Consider the following 15,783-nt stretch of genomic DNA (forward strand, 5'->3'; position numbering starts at 1 on the left):
ATAACCAATTATTAACTCAGTTAATTCAGGAGTAGAGGGGCTTCTAATCATGCTTGATCTTTCTGGCAACCAGCCCCCATCCAGGAGCCCTGTTGCTTCAGTAGAACAAAAGACACCCAGGAAATTCCAAGATTTAGGTGCTCTACGTCAGATGCTCCTATCAACCACATCACTCAAGAAATTACAAGGGTTTTAGGAGCTTTGCATCTGGAACCAGAGCTAAAGACCAAATATTAGAACAAAAGATGCCTCTAGCACATTTTTCACTTAGGAAAAAACAAAGGCTTTAGAAACTATAGTCAGGAGCTAAGTATAAAGACTAAAATGTATATTTCTTATAATACGTATATTTTAGGGGCGCCTGGGTGGCTCAGTCGGTTGAGTGTCAGACTTCGGCTCAGGTCATGATCTCACAGCTCATGAGTTCGAGCCCCGCATCAGGCTCTGTGCTGACAGCTCAGAGCCTGGAGCCTGCTTCAGATTCTGTGTCTCCCTCTCTGCCCCTAACCCACTTGCATTCTGTCTCTGTGTCTCTCAAGAAAAATAAATAAACATTAAAAAAATTTTTTTTAAATATGTATATTTTATATACATATATATGTATTTGTTATATTGCAGTATTACAGGGAGATGTATATTAACAGATAATACAGTGTAGTACAAGTACACAATCTCTTCCTGGGATAATTAGGAAAGCTTTCATATAGTATTGACATATAAACTGGGTATTGATAGATGACTAGAAACTTTTCAAGCAGAAGAAGGGCATTCCAAGGCAGAGAGAGAAGTGACTAATTTTTAAGGTGAGCTGTGTTCAGGAAAACATTGAGTTGAGAAGAGATCGGGTCTGTGTATGCATGTTTTAGGCATGTGGAATGGTGGTTCATAGCAAGGCATTCGGACCACAGAGGCAGTTTGGGGGAATCTTTGAGAAAGCCTTATAGGCCATGCTTATGGGGGCTGCCATGACTTTTGTTGGAGGCGGGTAGGAGTGGAGAGGCAGATAATTTTAATGTTACTGTGAAGAATGGCCTTCAATGAGGAAGAAATTGTTAGCTGGTAAAATAGAAGTCATACCCTGCCAGGCATAGTTCTTGTCTAGGCAGGTGAAATTCTGACCTAATTCGGTGGGGACAGAGAAAGCAGGAAATTTGGGAAGACATTTTGGAAGAAGAATCAAAAGATTTTGATTACTGAGGAGTTAATTCCAAATTTATGAAGTTAGAAAAGTAGGTGGTTGGTGATTGATTAACTGTGACAGAGAAAATAGGAAGGACCCTTTCAGAGGGAAGGGATCATGTATTCATTTTTTAAACCTATATTTTAAGTTTTTAGTAAGACATCCTGGTGAAGAAGTCCAGAAGGCAGTTGGAAATATGAATTAGTATTTCAGAAAGACACCATAGGTAGAGATAACAACAAATTATTATGGGGATCTTCATCTTTTATGTGTGGCTGTTTAGACCTGGGAATGGATGACATCTCTCAGCTTTATCCCTTACTATTTTATGATCTTGGACAAGTTACCTGACCTTTCTGTACCTGTTTTCTTATCTGTAAAATGAGGATAGTAATAGTACCTACCTTAGAGAGTTATCTCTAAGATTAAACAAATTGATGTTTGAACTTCTTAGAAGAATGCCATTAGAAGAGTAGTAGCTTTTGGGGCAGCAGGCTGGCTCAGTCGGTTGGGCATCCGACTTCAGCTCAGGTCATGATCTCACAGTCCGTGGGTTCAAGCCCCATGTTGGGCTCTGTGCTGACAGCTCAGAGCCTAGAGCCTGCTTCAGATTCTGTGTCTCCCTCTCTCTCTGCTCCTCCCCTGCTCATGCTCTGTCTCTCTCTGTCTCAAAAATAAATAAAAACATTAAATTAAAAAAAGAAGATTAGTAGCTTCTTAAAATTAATATTGGTAAGTGGATTGAGAACAGGATTAGATTGAGAATAGGTCAGGGAGAAAAAGCCTTCAAAGGAGACTAAGAAGAAATAATCCTGGAAGTAGGAGATCACACTAGGGGGAGAATTACAAAAAGGTGACATGGAGACTTGTGTTTTCCAGGATGGCCACTATTTGCTATCCTATAATGAGATGTTGACACTCCTCACGTTGAGAGGTAGGGTCCATGTTGCCTTCTTGAATCTAGACAGGACTATAACTATAGAAGTGATGCTATGTGATTTCCAAGGTTAGGTCATAAAAGGCGATATGCTTGACCTTATTTGGATTCCCCCTCTTAGAACCCAGCGACCATACCACATAGTCCAATGAGAAAGCCAAGGCTTTCAGTTCTGACTGAACTCCTAGCCCATAGTCAACATCAACTTGCTAGCTTGAAAGTAGATCTTCTAGTGCCAAGTTGAACTGCTTCAGCAGATGTGACATGGAACAGAGACAAGATTCCCCTCCTGAGTCCTGCCCAAATAGCAGATTTGTGAAGAAATAATCATCATTGTTATTTTAAGCCACTAATTTATTGGAGTGGTAATTATGCAGCAATAGATGTTTGGAACTGGGGCTGATCAACTCCTTATCTACACCAAGATTTAGTAGGCTTCTGCCACTCTCAGTAGAGTGGTGGAGGTAGAGGCAGATGCTTAAAGAGTGATAATGGTTTTATATTTAAGTATTTTGTAGACTGAATTTTCCAGTCAAGCCAACCTGGTAGTGAACTTTTGGAATGAACAAGCCTTCAAGTGGAGGATCATTTATTGACTGTGTATGTGTAATTAGTGTAAAATATTGAGTCCCTGGTGTGTTCCAGAGCTGAGTGGTATGTAATTTAAAAGTTTTGATTGCTAAAAGTTTATGTATATAAGATATTTTAAAAACTTATACTGTTCTGATTCTGTTTTCTTTCCTTGGAATGGAAATATGAAAATAGTAATAACAATATAGTTAACTATATCATATATATACATTTTTGTTAAGGATATAATGAATCAAAAAAATGAACAATTCCTTGGATCCACGTGCTTAATTTTATTCCAAAAGTGTTTATTAAGTGCCTGTAATACACTGAATGTGTAAATTGGTAAATGCATTTGATTTGATTTGAAATGCTAATGTAACATTGTTACATACTTCAGGTGATGATTTTCATGGTCTTTGTATAATTTTAAAAGATACTGTAATAGAATGGAAAAATCTCTGGTTAGAATACTGGATTAATACCTTGACAAGGCTTAAATTTCATTGCCTCAGTTACTTATATATAAAAAGGAGTTGAAGGGACTAGGGTAAGATGATATTTAATGACCATTCTAGCTTTAAAATTTTTAAACCTAATTTGTGATTCTTTTGAGACTGGTATAAAAAATGCCGTAATGTTCTGTTACCTTTCTCTTTTGGGCGTGGAAATCAGATACTACTTTACTGTCAGAAGTGAGATATACTCTATTCTGAAGAGAGATTTTGTGTAAGAGAAACTAAAATGTTTCATAGGAGTCTAAAGTACCACCATGTAATTGTCTTCAAAACAGTTCTGCTAATAAGATTAATTGGCTCATTTTATCATAGTTGAAAGAGCTGCCATCTCCTTCAAGATGGATATTAAAAATGACTTTAGGGGCGCCTGGGTGGCTCAGTCAGTTAAGCGGCTGACTTCGGCTCAGGTCATGATCTCGCGGTCCGTGAGTTCGAGCCCCGCGTCGGGCTCTGTGCTGACAGCTCAGAGCCTGGAGCCGGTTTCAGATTCTGTGTCTCCCTCTCTCTGACCCTCCCCTATTCATGCTCTGTCTCTCCCTGTCTCAAAAATAAATAAAAACCGTTAAAAAAAATTTTTTTTTAAAAATGACTAAAAAACTAAAACTGTTCATCTCAGTGTTGCAGGTAGTTTTCAAATTTAACCTTGTAAAAGTTTGCCTTAGTTGTACTTAGGTGTCTTTTAAAAATTTTTTTAAATGTTTATTTAGTTTTGAGAGAGAGAGAGAGAGAGAGAACAGAAGCGGGGGAGGGACAGAGAGAGGGAGACACAGAATCTGAAGCAGGCTTCAGGCTCTGAACTGTCAGCACAGAGCCCAGTGTGGGGCTTGAACTCATGGAGTGCAAGATCATGACCTGAGCTGAAGTCAGACACCTAACTTACTGAGCCACCCAGGTGCCCCTGTATTTAAGTGTCTTAATGTGCTTTGTCTTCCTACCTTTCCCTAGGTAGAATGAATCCATTTTGTGTGCTTTAAAAAAAAAAAAAAACAACCACCAATACTCAATAAATGTAATTCATTTCTTAATCTGTCATAAAACACATAGTGTCATGAAAACCAAATCAAGTGGGGCTAAAAAAGGAGAGGCAAAATGTAGTAACTCATTTAGTTCCAGTGTTAGAATTGCATAAGGTTCATATTTGGTTTCTGATAAAATTTTGGATTTATACTACCATAGAATGCTTGTTCTTTATTTTTGGCGTGTGGGGTGGTAGTACTGCCTTTCTGATTTTGTATGTATGAATCAGGGCTTGATTTTCAAGATCTTCTGCAGGGGATTTGGCCATGGTCCTAACTAGCAAGTGTTTTGATTTATTGTGCATCTGTGGTGCTCAACATTATTCTATTGACCACAGTTGGAAAGCAAGAGAAATGTATGACATTTCAGCAGATGCTGCCTCTGCTTTCAATTTAAGTGTGGGGAAGAGTGAAACTTACAAAAGTTATTGTAAAACAATAAATGATAATAGTATAGTGTTCTGTGTTGAGGTTTGAATTTCTAAGCCTCTTTCGGGTTTAAAGAGTGAAGAAATCAGTGGAGGTCATGTAGGGAAGGAATTCTTCAAGGAGGAAATGGGAATTGAGCCAGGCTTTGAATAATTATATAGAGGTGTTTAAATTGTGGGAGGAGAAAGAGTAGCCTTGTGGGATGAGTTACCTGGCTACATGTAAGGAAGCAGAAGTAGCATGGGTATGAAGAGAAGACTGAAATTGGCTGATGCTAGCTAGTGTGGCTGTTCATTTTGGGGAGCAAAGAAGTTGGGTAGGAAATGTAAGATAAGAATCTAAAAGGGTAAACAGAAGAGTGTGAACTTGATAGTTTAGGAATTGCATAGAGAAGTTTCTGATGAAAAGAAAGCAGTGCCTTTTTTTTTAATTTTATTTTTTTATGTTTGTTTTTGAGAGAGAGAGAGAGAGTGAACGAACATGGGAGGGCAGAAAGACAGGGAGACACAGAATCGGAAACAGGCTGCAGGCTCTTAGCTATCAGCACAGAGCCTGATGCAGGGCTTGAATTCGCCAACCATGAGATCATGACCTGAACTGAAGTCGGATGCTTAACCAACTGAGCCACCCAGGCACCCCAGAAAGCAGTGTTTTAGAGATTAGTTTGGCATGATACGCACAATAAATTTAAGAAAAATACTTTGTAGGTAGTACTTGAACCCATGGTTTGTTGGCTTAATAGGATACAGAAATACTTCTTTCGGAAATCCTTTGAGCCTTATTTTTTAAATAATTAATTAATACTTATTTATTTATTTTCTTACATAGGCTAGGGCAAAATATTAGTTTCTTTGAGTTTCTAGGTGGTTGTAACACATTGTATTGGATCTGTTTTGGGAAAGGTTGCTATAAGAAAATATAAAAGTTCACTTTTCTCAAACAGTGTTAAATTAGGGATTCATGTTCCTGTCCAGGGGCTTGATGTCTTAGTTTTTAATACAAATAACTATAAACTCCATGTTTTTCTTGTCATTGGTAGCATTTGTAAAAAATATGAAATCAGTTTGACTACAATAATGAGTTACATAAAGTTGAATTTAATATAATAGCATTTTAGTCTATAGTGCATAATTCATAGGTATTTGTTTTTGTTGGGACAATTTTTGCTTTTAATTACTATAGTGAAATAGAAGGTAAAGATAGAACTTTGTCAGGTTTGTGAAATTCTGAAAGATTTTGGGGGGGATTATTTACATGTATTTTTGAGAATCCTTTGGGGTGACTTGGTCATTTGGAGGTCTTAAAATCTGTTAATTTGGCTATCTTTCTTATTGTAAATGCCTCTGCAGCAACATTAAGTATTAGAGAGAGCAAGTTATTGGGATTCATTTGTTTGGTTTTGCTTTTTGCTTTTTTGGAACTTTCATTCCACTGGGAGCAGTAGCTGATTTATCTTAAACTCTAGTGATAATTTGCCTCTGAGATAAAACCTGCACTTTGCTTCCAGGACACTCCTTCACTCCTGAGTTTTCTTCCTCCTTCTCTAGTTCCTCCTACTTGGTCTCTTTTGTTGGATCCTTTTCCTTCATTTATCTCTGAATGTTGTTGGCATGCTCTTCTCCTTCCTAAATTTCATCTAGTTCTGAGATTTTAAATAACTCTAATTTTGTATCTAGCTCTAGTTTCTTCCCTGTAATACAAACTTATTTTTCTAATCATGTGCTATTTTCAATTACTGTACATTTAATAAGCCTTCACAACACGTCATATGCAAAACAGAACTCATTTCCTCACTCCCTCTTGCATCTCTTTCCAGTCTCAGTAAATGACACTACCCATCATTCACACAGTTGTTCAGTCTGCGTTCCTCCATGAATAATCATGATTTCCTTTTTAACTTTGTCTCCACATCCAATCCAGCAATTTGTGTGAATACATTCTTTAAAATGTTGTGAACCTGACCATTCTTTAGCATCTTCACCACCGTCACTTCCATTTGAACCATTATCATCATCTCTCCATTGGACTACTACAGTGTTGCAGGTTGAGTTCTCTGAAAAGCAGACTTTGAGACAGAGTTTCGTGTGCAGAATATTTTTAGGAGATACCCTTGGTGTGAATATCTGTGAAGGGACAGAGTAAGGATACAAGATCAGGCGTATGGAGAAATAGAGTTACAGTGTTGGCCCAGTGAGAGTGTTTTTGGCCCCTGGGGCGAGTTGTCCTGCTTTAGACCAAAATTGTCCCTATCTTAGTCATTTATATAGACCACACTGGGAAAGGTATGATATTGAGTGAATTGATTCTCTGCAGTTGAGGTGATCCCTGAAAATACTGCCAGCTGAAGGCTCTCTACTGACAGCATGGCACTGGTAGCAGCTAGAACAAGTCCCTTCTTGAAGGGAGATCTGGATAATACATCAGTGTGTCTACCACAGACCACTTCTGTGCCACTAGGCTCCACTTTTTCATACGCATTTGGGGAGCAGCTCCTTTGGCATTCCAGTTGGGAGGAAAATTAGAAGAAGGTTAGTGGGATGAACTGTGGTTCCTGCTATTGTGACTGGTTTCAGGTTGCAACTGACAATTCTCTCTTCTATGTTTCCCTTCTCTGTTCTCCATTCTAATACCCCCTTACTTTCAGCTAGTGCCTCCACTATTCTTGGTGGCTTAACTGGTTACCATACCCATCTTAGGCCAGGGTTGCTACACTTGTTTGTGTACTTTCAGAATTGGTCAAAGGAGTACCAAGAGTACTCCACAAATATATCTGTGTGTCACAAATACTGTTACAGCACCTATTGTGTAATAGCAGCCCTGCCTCCTGGTAATCAGAATCTGTTGCCTCTGCCAAGATGGTCACTCTTCTTGCCTTTTATCCTCTGGATATAAGCAGCCAAAGCCCAGGCAGCACTTATAGTTTAATGGGACTCTTACTATATTCTCAGGCAAAGAGATCTTTGCCTCTAGACATCAAGACTCCAGAATTGTGGGAATAGCAAGTACAAATGGAGAGTCATTATAAGCAGGACCACTTCTGCTTTTATACTTTGTTCTCAGACTCTTGTTTTTCCTGTGGGAACACAGCATCATGTAAAGGTTTTATTTTTTTTTTAAGTTTATTTATTTTGAGAGAGAGAGAGCACAAGTTGGGTAGGGGCAGAGAGAGGGGGAGAGAATTCCAAGCAGGCTCCACGCTATCAGCACAGAGCCTGACACGGGGCTTGACCTCATGAACCGTGAGATCATGACCTGAGCGGAGATCAAGAGTTGGATGCTTAACCAGCTGAGCCGCTCAGGTGTCCCTCATATAAAGGTTTTAAATTTGGAATATATACCGCATCTTGTAGAATAGTGCTCCATCTTTGTTGAGTTATTGTCTCTGAACTGGCGCTTCAGCTATGCCTTCAGCAGACTGTTCCAGTGCCCTATTAGACTGACAGCTTCTGGGTGGTGTGCTTTGTGATATGACCAGTGGATCCATGGTTACCTTGTCTGCTGTAAAATGGGTCCTTTACTCTGATGTGATATGTGGGATCCAGTGCCACAGGAACAGACACTCCCTCTGAGGAGAGGCATACCCAACTTGAATGCTTTTATTCTTGTCAGAATGAATTACTCATCCAAAATGGAAAGGAACCAGGTAATCAACTTGCCACCATGTGGTTGGGTTAGTAGTCTTCTTGAAGGATGGGGTGATTTCAGGGGCTCAGAGTTGGTTTCTATCACCGTTAGGCTAGATATTCAGTTTTGACAGTACCTGGATCAGCCATGGTAAGTAGGACCTCATGCTATGGAGGCCATGTTGTCTCTGTACTGTGTTCTTTCTGTTCATGTCCCCAGTGTGCTAATGCTGGGTAAAGGCTGGCTGATGTCCACTGGCAGAATCATTTTGTCTACTTGGTTGTTTGATTTTTCTTCCATGGTGGATGTCCTCTGGCGAGTGTTAACATGTGACACAATGATCTTTACACTCTGTGCCCACTTTCATGTGTCCATGCACATGCCTCTATCCCAGATTTCTCTGTCTTCAATCTTCCAGTCTTTGTCCTCTCATAGTCAGGCCCTTTGCCATTGTCTGTGAGTCCATATATATTCTAAACTAAGGTCAGTTCTCTGTCTACCCAAGATAATGGCCAGATGTCTTTACCAAAACTTTGACTATTGAGAGGATGTTTCTTGCCACTGAATTTTAAGGCTTCCCCTGAATGAAGTTTTAATTACTGCTGCTGTCCATTTTTAGTTGGCACCCACATGCCTAGCCAACTCTCTGCATGAGCCAAGTTCAGGCTGTTTCCTTCTCCATCAGCAGGTTGTAAGAGATGCCCCATAAGGCTATCCATGTAAATTGAAGGAGAGAAGCTAGCACAATAATGGTAGAAGTTTGGCTTCCTGCTTATGCAGTTTGCTTTCTGGTCCTATTCATGTTTGGTTCTGGGTCTACCACATCCATCTAGGTTAAATAGTTTCTCAGTCCGTTGACATAATATCTTGGTGAGTCTTTTAGAACCCAACTCATGCTATGTAGTTCTGGATGCAGGTTCACTTCCTGCTCTGTGGTTAGGTGTGCTGTCTCTACCAGGGTCTAGTAGCACACTGGGAATTATTTCTCAAAAGGTGTGTAATCCTCTGCTGTAGATGGCATGGTCTTGCTTTATTATCTAGCAATTTGTGTTGTGATTATTCACTGAGGTTTGCCACAACTCCACGTGACATTGTTTCCCAATACTGATACCTTTAATACTTAAATTAAGACTGATTCTTTTAATACCATAGGGTCTGCAAAGTTGTATGGCCCAGACAGCAAGGTTGGTTGTATGGCCCCCACTTCTTCAGAGCCCTTTCTTGCTTTTGTGTCGCTTGGTATATGTGCCAGAGCATGTGTGCCCTGCATGCAGAACCTGGAAAGTCCTATCAGGTATTGTGTGTCTTTCCTTGTGGTGGGATGTGCAGGGTACAATAATTGTCCTTTACTTTGGGTGAGATGTCCTGGAGGGCCCCTGACTACCTTAAAATTTTACTGATTCAGTGTGCCCTGGAATCTTTGTATAGTATATACATGAGTACACGTATCTTACCAAGATTCCACCAATGATGTCGGTTATGTATGATGGATCAGTAAGGTGTTCTGCAGAATGTTCATATGGTACAAATCATGTTATAATAGGAGAGTTCACATAGTCCTGAAGCAAAGCTATAATTGTATACCACTGTCAGTTCTATGTGACTGTAAACTGTCTGATCCTCTTTTTTTTTTTTCCAATAGGGACAGAAAATAGTGTATTTGTCATAGAAAATAATGTATTTGCCAAATCATTGGCCATATACCATGAGGCTTGGAGAAACTATATCTGGCATGACAGATGTAATAGGCTACTTTTTTGTTGATTTTGAGATAAACACCTTTCAGGATTTATCTGGTTTTTGTAAAAACCTAGACTGATGAATTAAATTAGAAAATTGTGGGGAATATTGCCCGAACATCCTTTAGATAAGGGGTTGGCAAACGTATAGCCCCTGGGATAGATACCTGTTTTTAAAGTTTCACTGATATACAGCTGTGCCCATCTGTTTATGTATTGTCTATCGCTACATTTGTACTACAGCTATAGAACTGAATGGTGATAAGAAAGATTGTAAAGTACTTACTGTCCAGCTTTTTAAGAAAAAAATTTGCTGATCCTTGCTTTAGAGCCTTAAGAATGGCACTAAATTTTGACATTCCACTTGATTTACTACATTGAGTACAGAGGGGCAATTTCAGAGACTTCTTGGACTTCCCTACTGTGAAAGCTCTTACTCTATAGACCAAGGACCCGATGTGGGAATTATGTCAGCCATCAAGTGTGCCTGTCCCTCTTACATGTTTATGGACTGGGAAAATGGCCAGTAGTTGGGCTAATGGACCCATTGGATCAGTGATGAGCTGGATCTTGGCTCTTGTATATCTTCACTCTCTTGAGTGCATGATGCTTGGAGTCCATCAAGTATCGGAATCAACTAGGACTCTGTATACAACAGACCTCAAAATGTTTGAGTATTTCCCTTTACCTTGTGTACAGTTAGTTATTCAAGTAAATGGTTGTACCTCTTTTGGCAGGGGGAAGGAATCGTGGAATCATTACTGCATATAGTTGCTAGTATATTGCAGAGTCCTTCATCCTGGGAACCTGCCTTTTCTTCGTTCATAGCTGAAAGTGTATCAAAGTGCATCCTACAGTCTCTGGGCTCTACTACCTCTTGTACCTTATCTGCAACTGTTCTCCCATTCACTCACTCTGCTAGTTACACTGGTCTCTTGTCATTGCTCACATACTGTTTGTTCTCTGTACTTGGAGCATTCCTTTCCTAGATGGCTTATTCCTTTAGATGTATTCAGGTCTTTGTTCAAAATTTATTTTCTTAGACCTTGTCTGATCACGTTTACCAAAATAACCACTTTAATCCATCACTCTGCATCCTTTTTAATTTTCTTCATAGTTCTTATTTATCATGTATCTGCTCATTTGTCTGTCATTCCCTTTCATGATATCCATAAGGGCAGAGATTTTCTCCTGCCTTGTTTACTGCTATTTCCTTGGTTTATAGAATAGTCAGTAACATCTAGTAGGCTCTCAATGAATATTTGTTGAATGAAGGAATATTGTATTTTGAGAAAATTGAAATATTTCATATGAAAAATTCTTATTTTTCTCCATGTCAGTAATATTTGTCTGTTGATGTATGAGTTTTGGGGCATATATCATTTGATAAAACTTGTGTATTGAAATTAATGAACAGTGTAACATATTTAATTAGAAATTGCAACTACTATAGGGGCACTTGTACCCCAATGTTTATAGCAGCACTCTCAACAATAGCCAAATTATGGAAAGAGCCTAAATGTCCATCCACTGATGAATGGATAAAGAAATTGTGGTTTATATACACAATGGAGTACTACGTGGCAATGAGAAAGAATGAAATATGGCCCTTTGTAGCAACATGGATGGAACTGGAGAGTGTTATGCTAAGTGAAATAAGCCATACAGAGAAAGACAGATACCGTATGGTTTCACTCTTATGTGGATCCTGAGAAACTTAACAGAAACCCATGGGGGAGGGGAAGGGAAAAAAAAAAAAAGAGGTTAGAGTGGGAGAGAGCCAAAGCATAAGAGACTCTTAAAAACTGAGAACAAACTGAGGGTTGATGGGGGGTGGGGGGGGAGGGGAGGGTGGGTGATGGGTATTGAGGAGGACACCTTTTGGGATGAGCACTGGGTGTTGTATGGAAACCAATTTGACAATAAACTTCATATATTGAAAAAAAAAGAAATTGCAACTACTGAATAACTAATAAACAAAATTAACAAATGAGAACTATGATTATTAAGTATTTACATAGGTATGCATGTGCAAAAACTGACAGGGAAAAAGAACATTACTAGGTAAAGCTATTTAATGGAAGTATTGTGGAGTTTTGGAAGAGCTGACTACTTTGTAATTAACTTAGCTTTTTTTGAAGAAAAAACTCTGGATTTTACCAAAACTGAAAACTTGGACCTTTGAAATCAGATAAATCTATATGACCTTGGATTAAATAACCTTTTTGTATCACACAATTTCACAGGTATAAAATGAATGAATATTAATAAAACCTACCTTATAGAGTTGTATTAAATGACACTAAGTATGTAAAGTGTTAGGCACCTAATAAACACTTAAAAATTAGCTGCTGTCAGCATTTTGTCATTATTTAGGAGTAATTCATATGCTTGTCAGATTTCCTGAAGTTTGTAAGTAGCTGAGTTTCTAAAGATCTAAGTATTCGCTCTAAACATAAATTCCTTGATCTTGAGTCAGTGTTTCCCAATTTATGTATGTAAATTAAAAATTATTAGACATATGTCAACTTTTGTTTCAACACAAATGAAATTGACTTGAGAGAGGTATGATTATCTAAATGATGATATGTTTGCTAAATGAGTTAATTGTTATTTCAGAGGGTCAAAATTTTTCCTTTGCAGGATATCTAATTCATCATTAGGGTTTAATTCTCAAACATGTCAGCACATGGATAAACTGATTTATTTTTTAAGTAGTTAACAATATTCTTTATTTTCTATGCCTTCCTCGTATCAGATAGCTTTCCTATAATGGAAATCTTATGAGAGAAACTGGATTAATATAACTGCTATTTTTTAGTTATTTGACCACTATAAAAGAGCCTCTTGTAGGTACAATATAAAAAGTCTTTAAAAATTTTTAATGCCCATTTATATTGTTTTGTGTTCTTACTGTTTAGTGTTTACTTTTTGGGGGGGGGGCAGTCAGCGATATTTACAGTCGTAAAAGCTGTATGGTTTTCTTATAAGATATGATCCAGTTTGAAAGTTGATATTAGATCTTATGTATAGATAGGCATGTGACAGTTTATCAGTTGTCTGAGAAAATTATTAGTTTACATTATTGATGGGTCATACAATTAGAATGTTTATAAATTTAAGTAGAAATTTCAAAAGACATGATCAGTGATGTGTGTGGGCCTTCATGTGACAGTTTTCTCCTTTTTAGCTTCACCTGTTATCCTTACCACCCAACTTTAGGTACAAGGAGCTACTTGTAGTTTCCCATATTTGCCATTCAGTTTTACCTAGTAATAGAATAGAATGATTTAAATCTCAGCCCAGCTTGTGTCGTCTTGAGTAAGTAATTAACCTCTCTTACTCTCAGTTTCCTCATCATAAAGTGAGGATGAAATAGGACCTCCCTTCTAGGTCTTATGAAGAGAGTAGTAAATGAGGCAATGCGTGTAAACTGTTTATGTGAGCTGTTATTCTTGTTGGTACATATTCCTGTTTTGGGCACATATTCCTGTTTTTATGATGATGGTTATCCATAGTCTGACTGAAATTCATCCTCCCATTCCTCCTCTCACATCAGACTCACGTCAGTGAACCAGTCTCTCGAGTACCAGTGTGATGATAATGATAAAAAGAGCGAACTTCTTATCTGTTGGCGTTAATAGTCACCTCTCTTGTTCCATCCAGATAAGCTCTTTGTGATCTATCCATCTCAGTTCCACAACTAGGTTAAGTTCTATCTTCTTTTTCCCTAATGATCTGGAAAGATATTTGTTCCATTTTTGTCTGGATGATTTTTCTTCTTTCTTTTGGTCTCAGCTTAAGTGTTAAGCTCTCAGAAAGTTTGCCAGTTGTAATTCCTGTGTCTTACCAGTCTTCTATCCCTTAGTGTCTTCCTGTCATCTCTGTTTCTGTTGTATAGTCTTGGATCCAGGACTTTTTTCTTTCCCTTACATTTATCACAGTTGTAACTAGTTATTTCTGTAATTGTTTAATGTTGGCATCCTTACCTAGAAGATCATTTCTCTGAGGCCTTTCAGGAACCCTGTCTATTGAATTACAATTTGTATTCTCAATACCCACCACTGTGCCCAGCACATAGCAGTTGCTCAGCAAAATTTGCTGAATTAATAAATGACCCCTTTTTTGTTGTCCAACTACCTGTTGAGGTAGCAACTTATTCAGCAGTGTTAATATTAAAGTTTGGGCACAGGTTCTTAATTTTACTTATCACATACTTTAGCATTCTTTATAATTTCTTCTCTCTTAGGTTGTGAGTTTCCTGAGGTTGCAGTTTTTTAATACATCTTTTTATTCCAAAGCCTAACAGCGTGCTTGGCACTGGAAATTTTATTGTTTAATGAATGTTTATCAATGAAAATATGTTTTTAAGATATGATTAACAAATAGAAAATTTTGCAGATAATAAGAATTCAGACTGGAATCACCAGCAAATGGTAGCAGTCTAAGTTACATGCTAAGTGGGAAGCAATACAGGATACCCATTTACATGAAAGAAGATGGTATGAAAAATATGTACACTAGCGTGTATTAGTCTAAAAAATTCATTGTCAGCTGCTAATGGTAAACATTTGAGTGTTTATTTTCTTGATTGGATCATCTGCTCTAATATTCTTTTTTTCATAATAAATGCTTTTTTTCTCAGAAAATTTAGTAAATTTTGTATCCTACTTTTTTCAGTATTATAGATGAACATTTTTTTCTCATTGCATGATTTTTCAGCATGATTTTAATAGGAACATGGTTTTCATCCTGGAAGTTTGTCATAAATTTTCAATAATGATTTCATTAAGTATTTATATGGACAATTTTTCAGTATTGTACATAATACTTAGTGGATGTTCTGTAAAAAATTTGTGTTCATATCTGCTTTTCCCTTAGAATTTTAAAAGTAGAATTACTAGGTTAAAGGGTATGAGTATTTGTAATACTGTTTATGTTACTAAATCATTATTTATTATCCTTTAAAAATATTGTACATGTTAGATTAGATGAGAGTGTGAATTTCAGTTTACCCTCTCCGATATTGCATATTATAATTACCAAAACCAAAACCAAAACAAAACAAAACAAAAAAACCCACCCACTTTGCCAGAGTGTGAGGTTAAAAACAAAAGTGATAATTTGACCTCATTTGGTTACTAGTGAAGCCACATATATTTCATGTTTCTTGTATTTCTTCTATAAATTGTGTCCTTTGCTCATTTTCCCACTGGGATGTTCTAACTAGTCATGATACTGTTCTGATATTTTAATATCCTAATTTTTATTAATTTGATTTTTTTTCAATTGAAAAAGCCTTGTACATTTTAATGTAGATGTATTTAAATGATAATTTAATTCTATTTTAAGTTCTCACATAGTAGAACCTGTTTAATTTTTGCAAGTAGCATTAAGTTATCTTCTATGAAACTTTTTAAAAGAACACTTATTTTGTATACTAGGAGCCTTTTGTGGCAGATGAGTATATTGAAAGACTTGTGTGGAGAACCCCAGGAGGAGGCTCTAGAGGGGGACCTGAAGCTTTTGATCCCAAAAGGTGAAGTAAAAATGTTTTTTCCCCATAGATCCACCTAGTTCAAGTTTCTGTTTGGAATAGAGGTGACTACTAAAATTCCTTTCAACGTTTATGTAAAGGGGTTTTAGTTAACAGTTGGATGATAAAGACACAAGCATTAAAAGTCAGGGATTGATTTGTTTTCTTTTATATTTCTTTTAGAGAAGGATTTTAACTGGTATGAGGGGAGGAATTTTATTGTGTTATAAGAAT

At 37.5% G+C, this 15,783-nt stretch overlaps 1 protein-coding gene across 1 annotated transcript in view; it reads left to right on the top strand.

The window, feature by feature from the left end:
- The window catches only part of EXOC5 (exocyst complex component 5), a 55,656-nt gene that overhangs the window by 4,754 nt on the left and 35,119 nt on the right, over positions 1 to 15,783 (top strand). Inside the window, exon 2 of the mRNA XM_047079587.1 lies at positions 15,458 to 15,552. Coding sequence (XP_046935543.1) covers positions 15,458 to 15,552 — 95 coding nt within the window. The remainder of the gene's footprint in view (positions 1 to 15,457; positions 15,553 to 15,783) is intronic.

Source organism: Lynx rufus, unplaced genomic scaffold (assembly GCF_022079265.1).
Source record: "Lynx rufus isolate CCGP_SWC_20201006 ecotype Redwood Valley unplaced genomic scaffold, mLynRuf1.p SCAF_17, whole genome shotgun sequence".
NCBI classification, from domain to species: domain Eukaryota; kingdom Metazoa; phylum Chordata; class Mammalia; order Carnivora; family Felidae; genus Lynx; species Lynx rufus.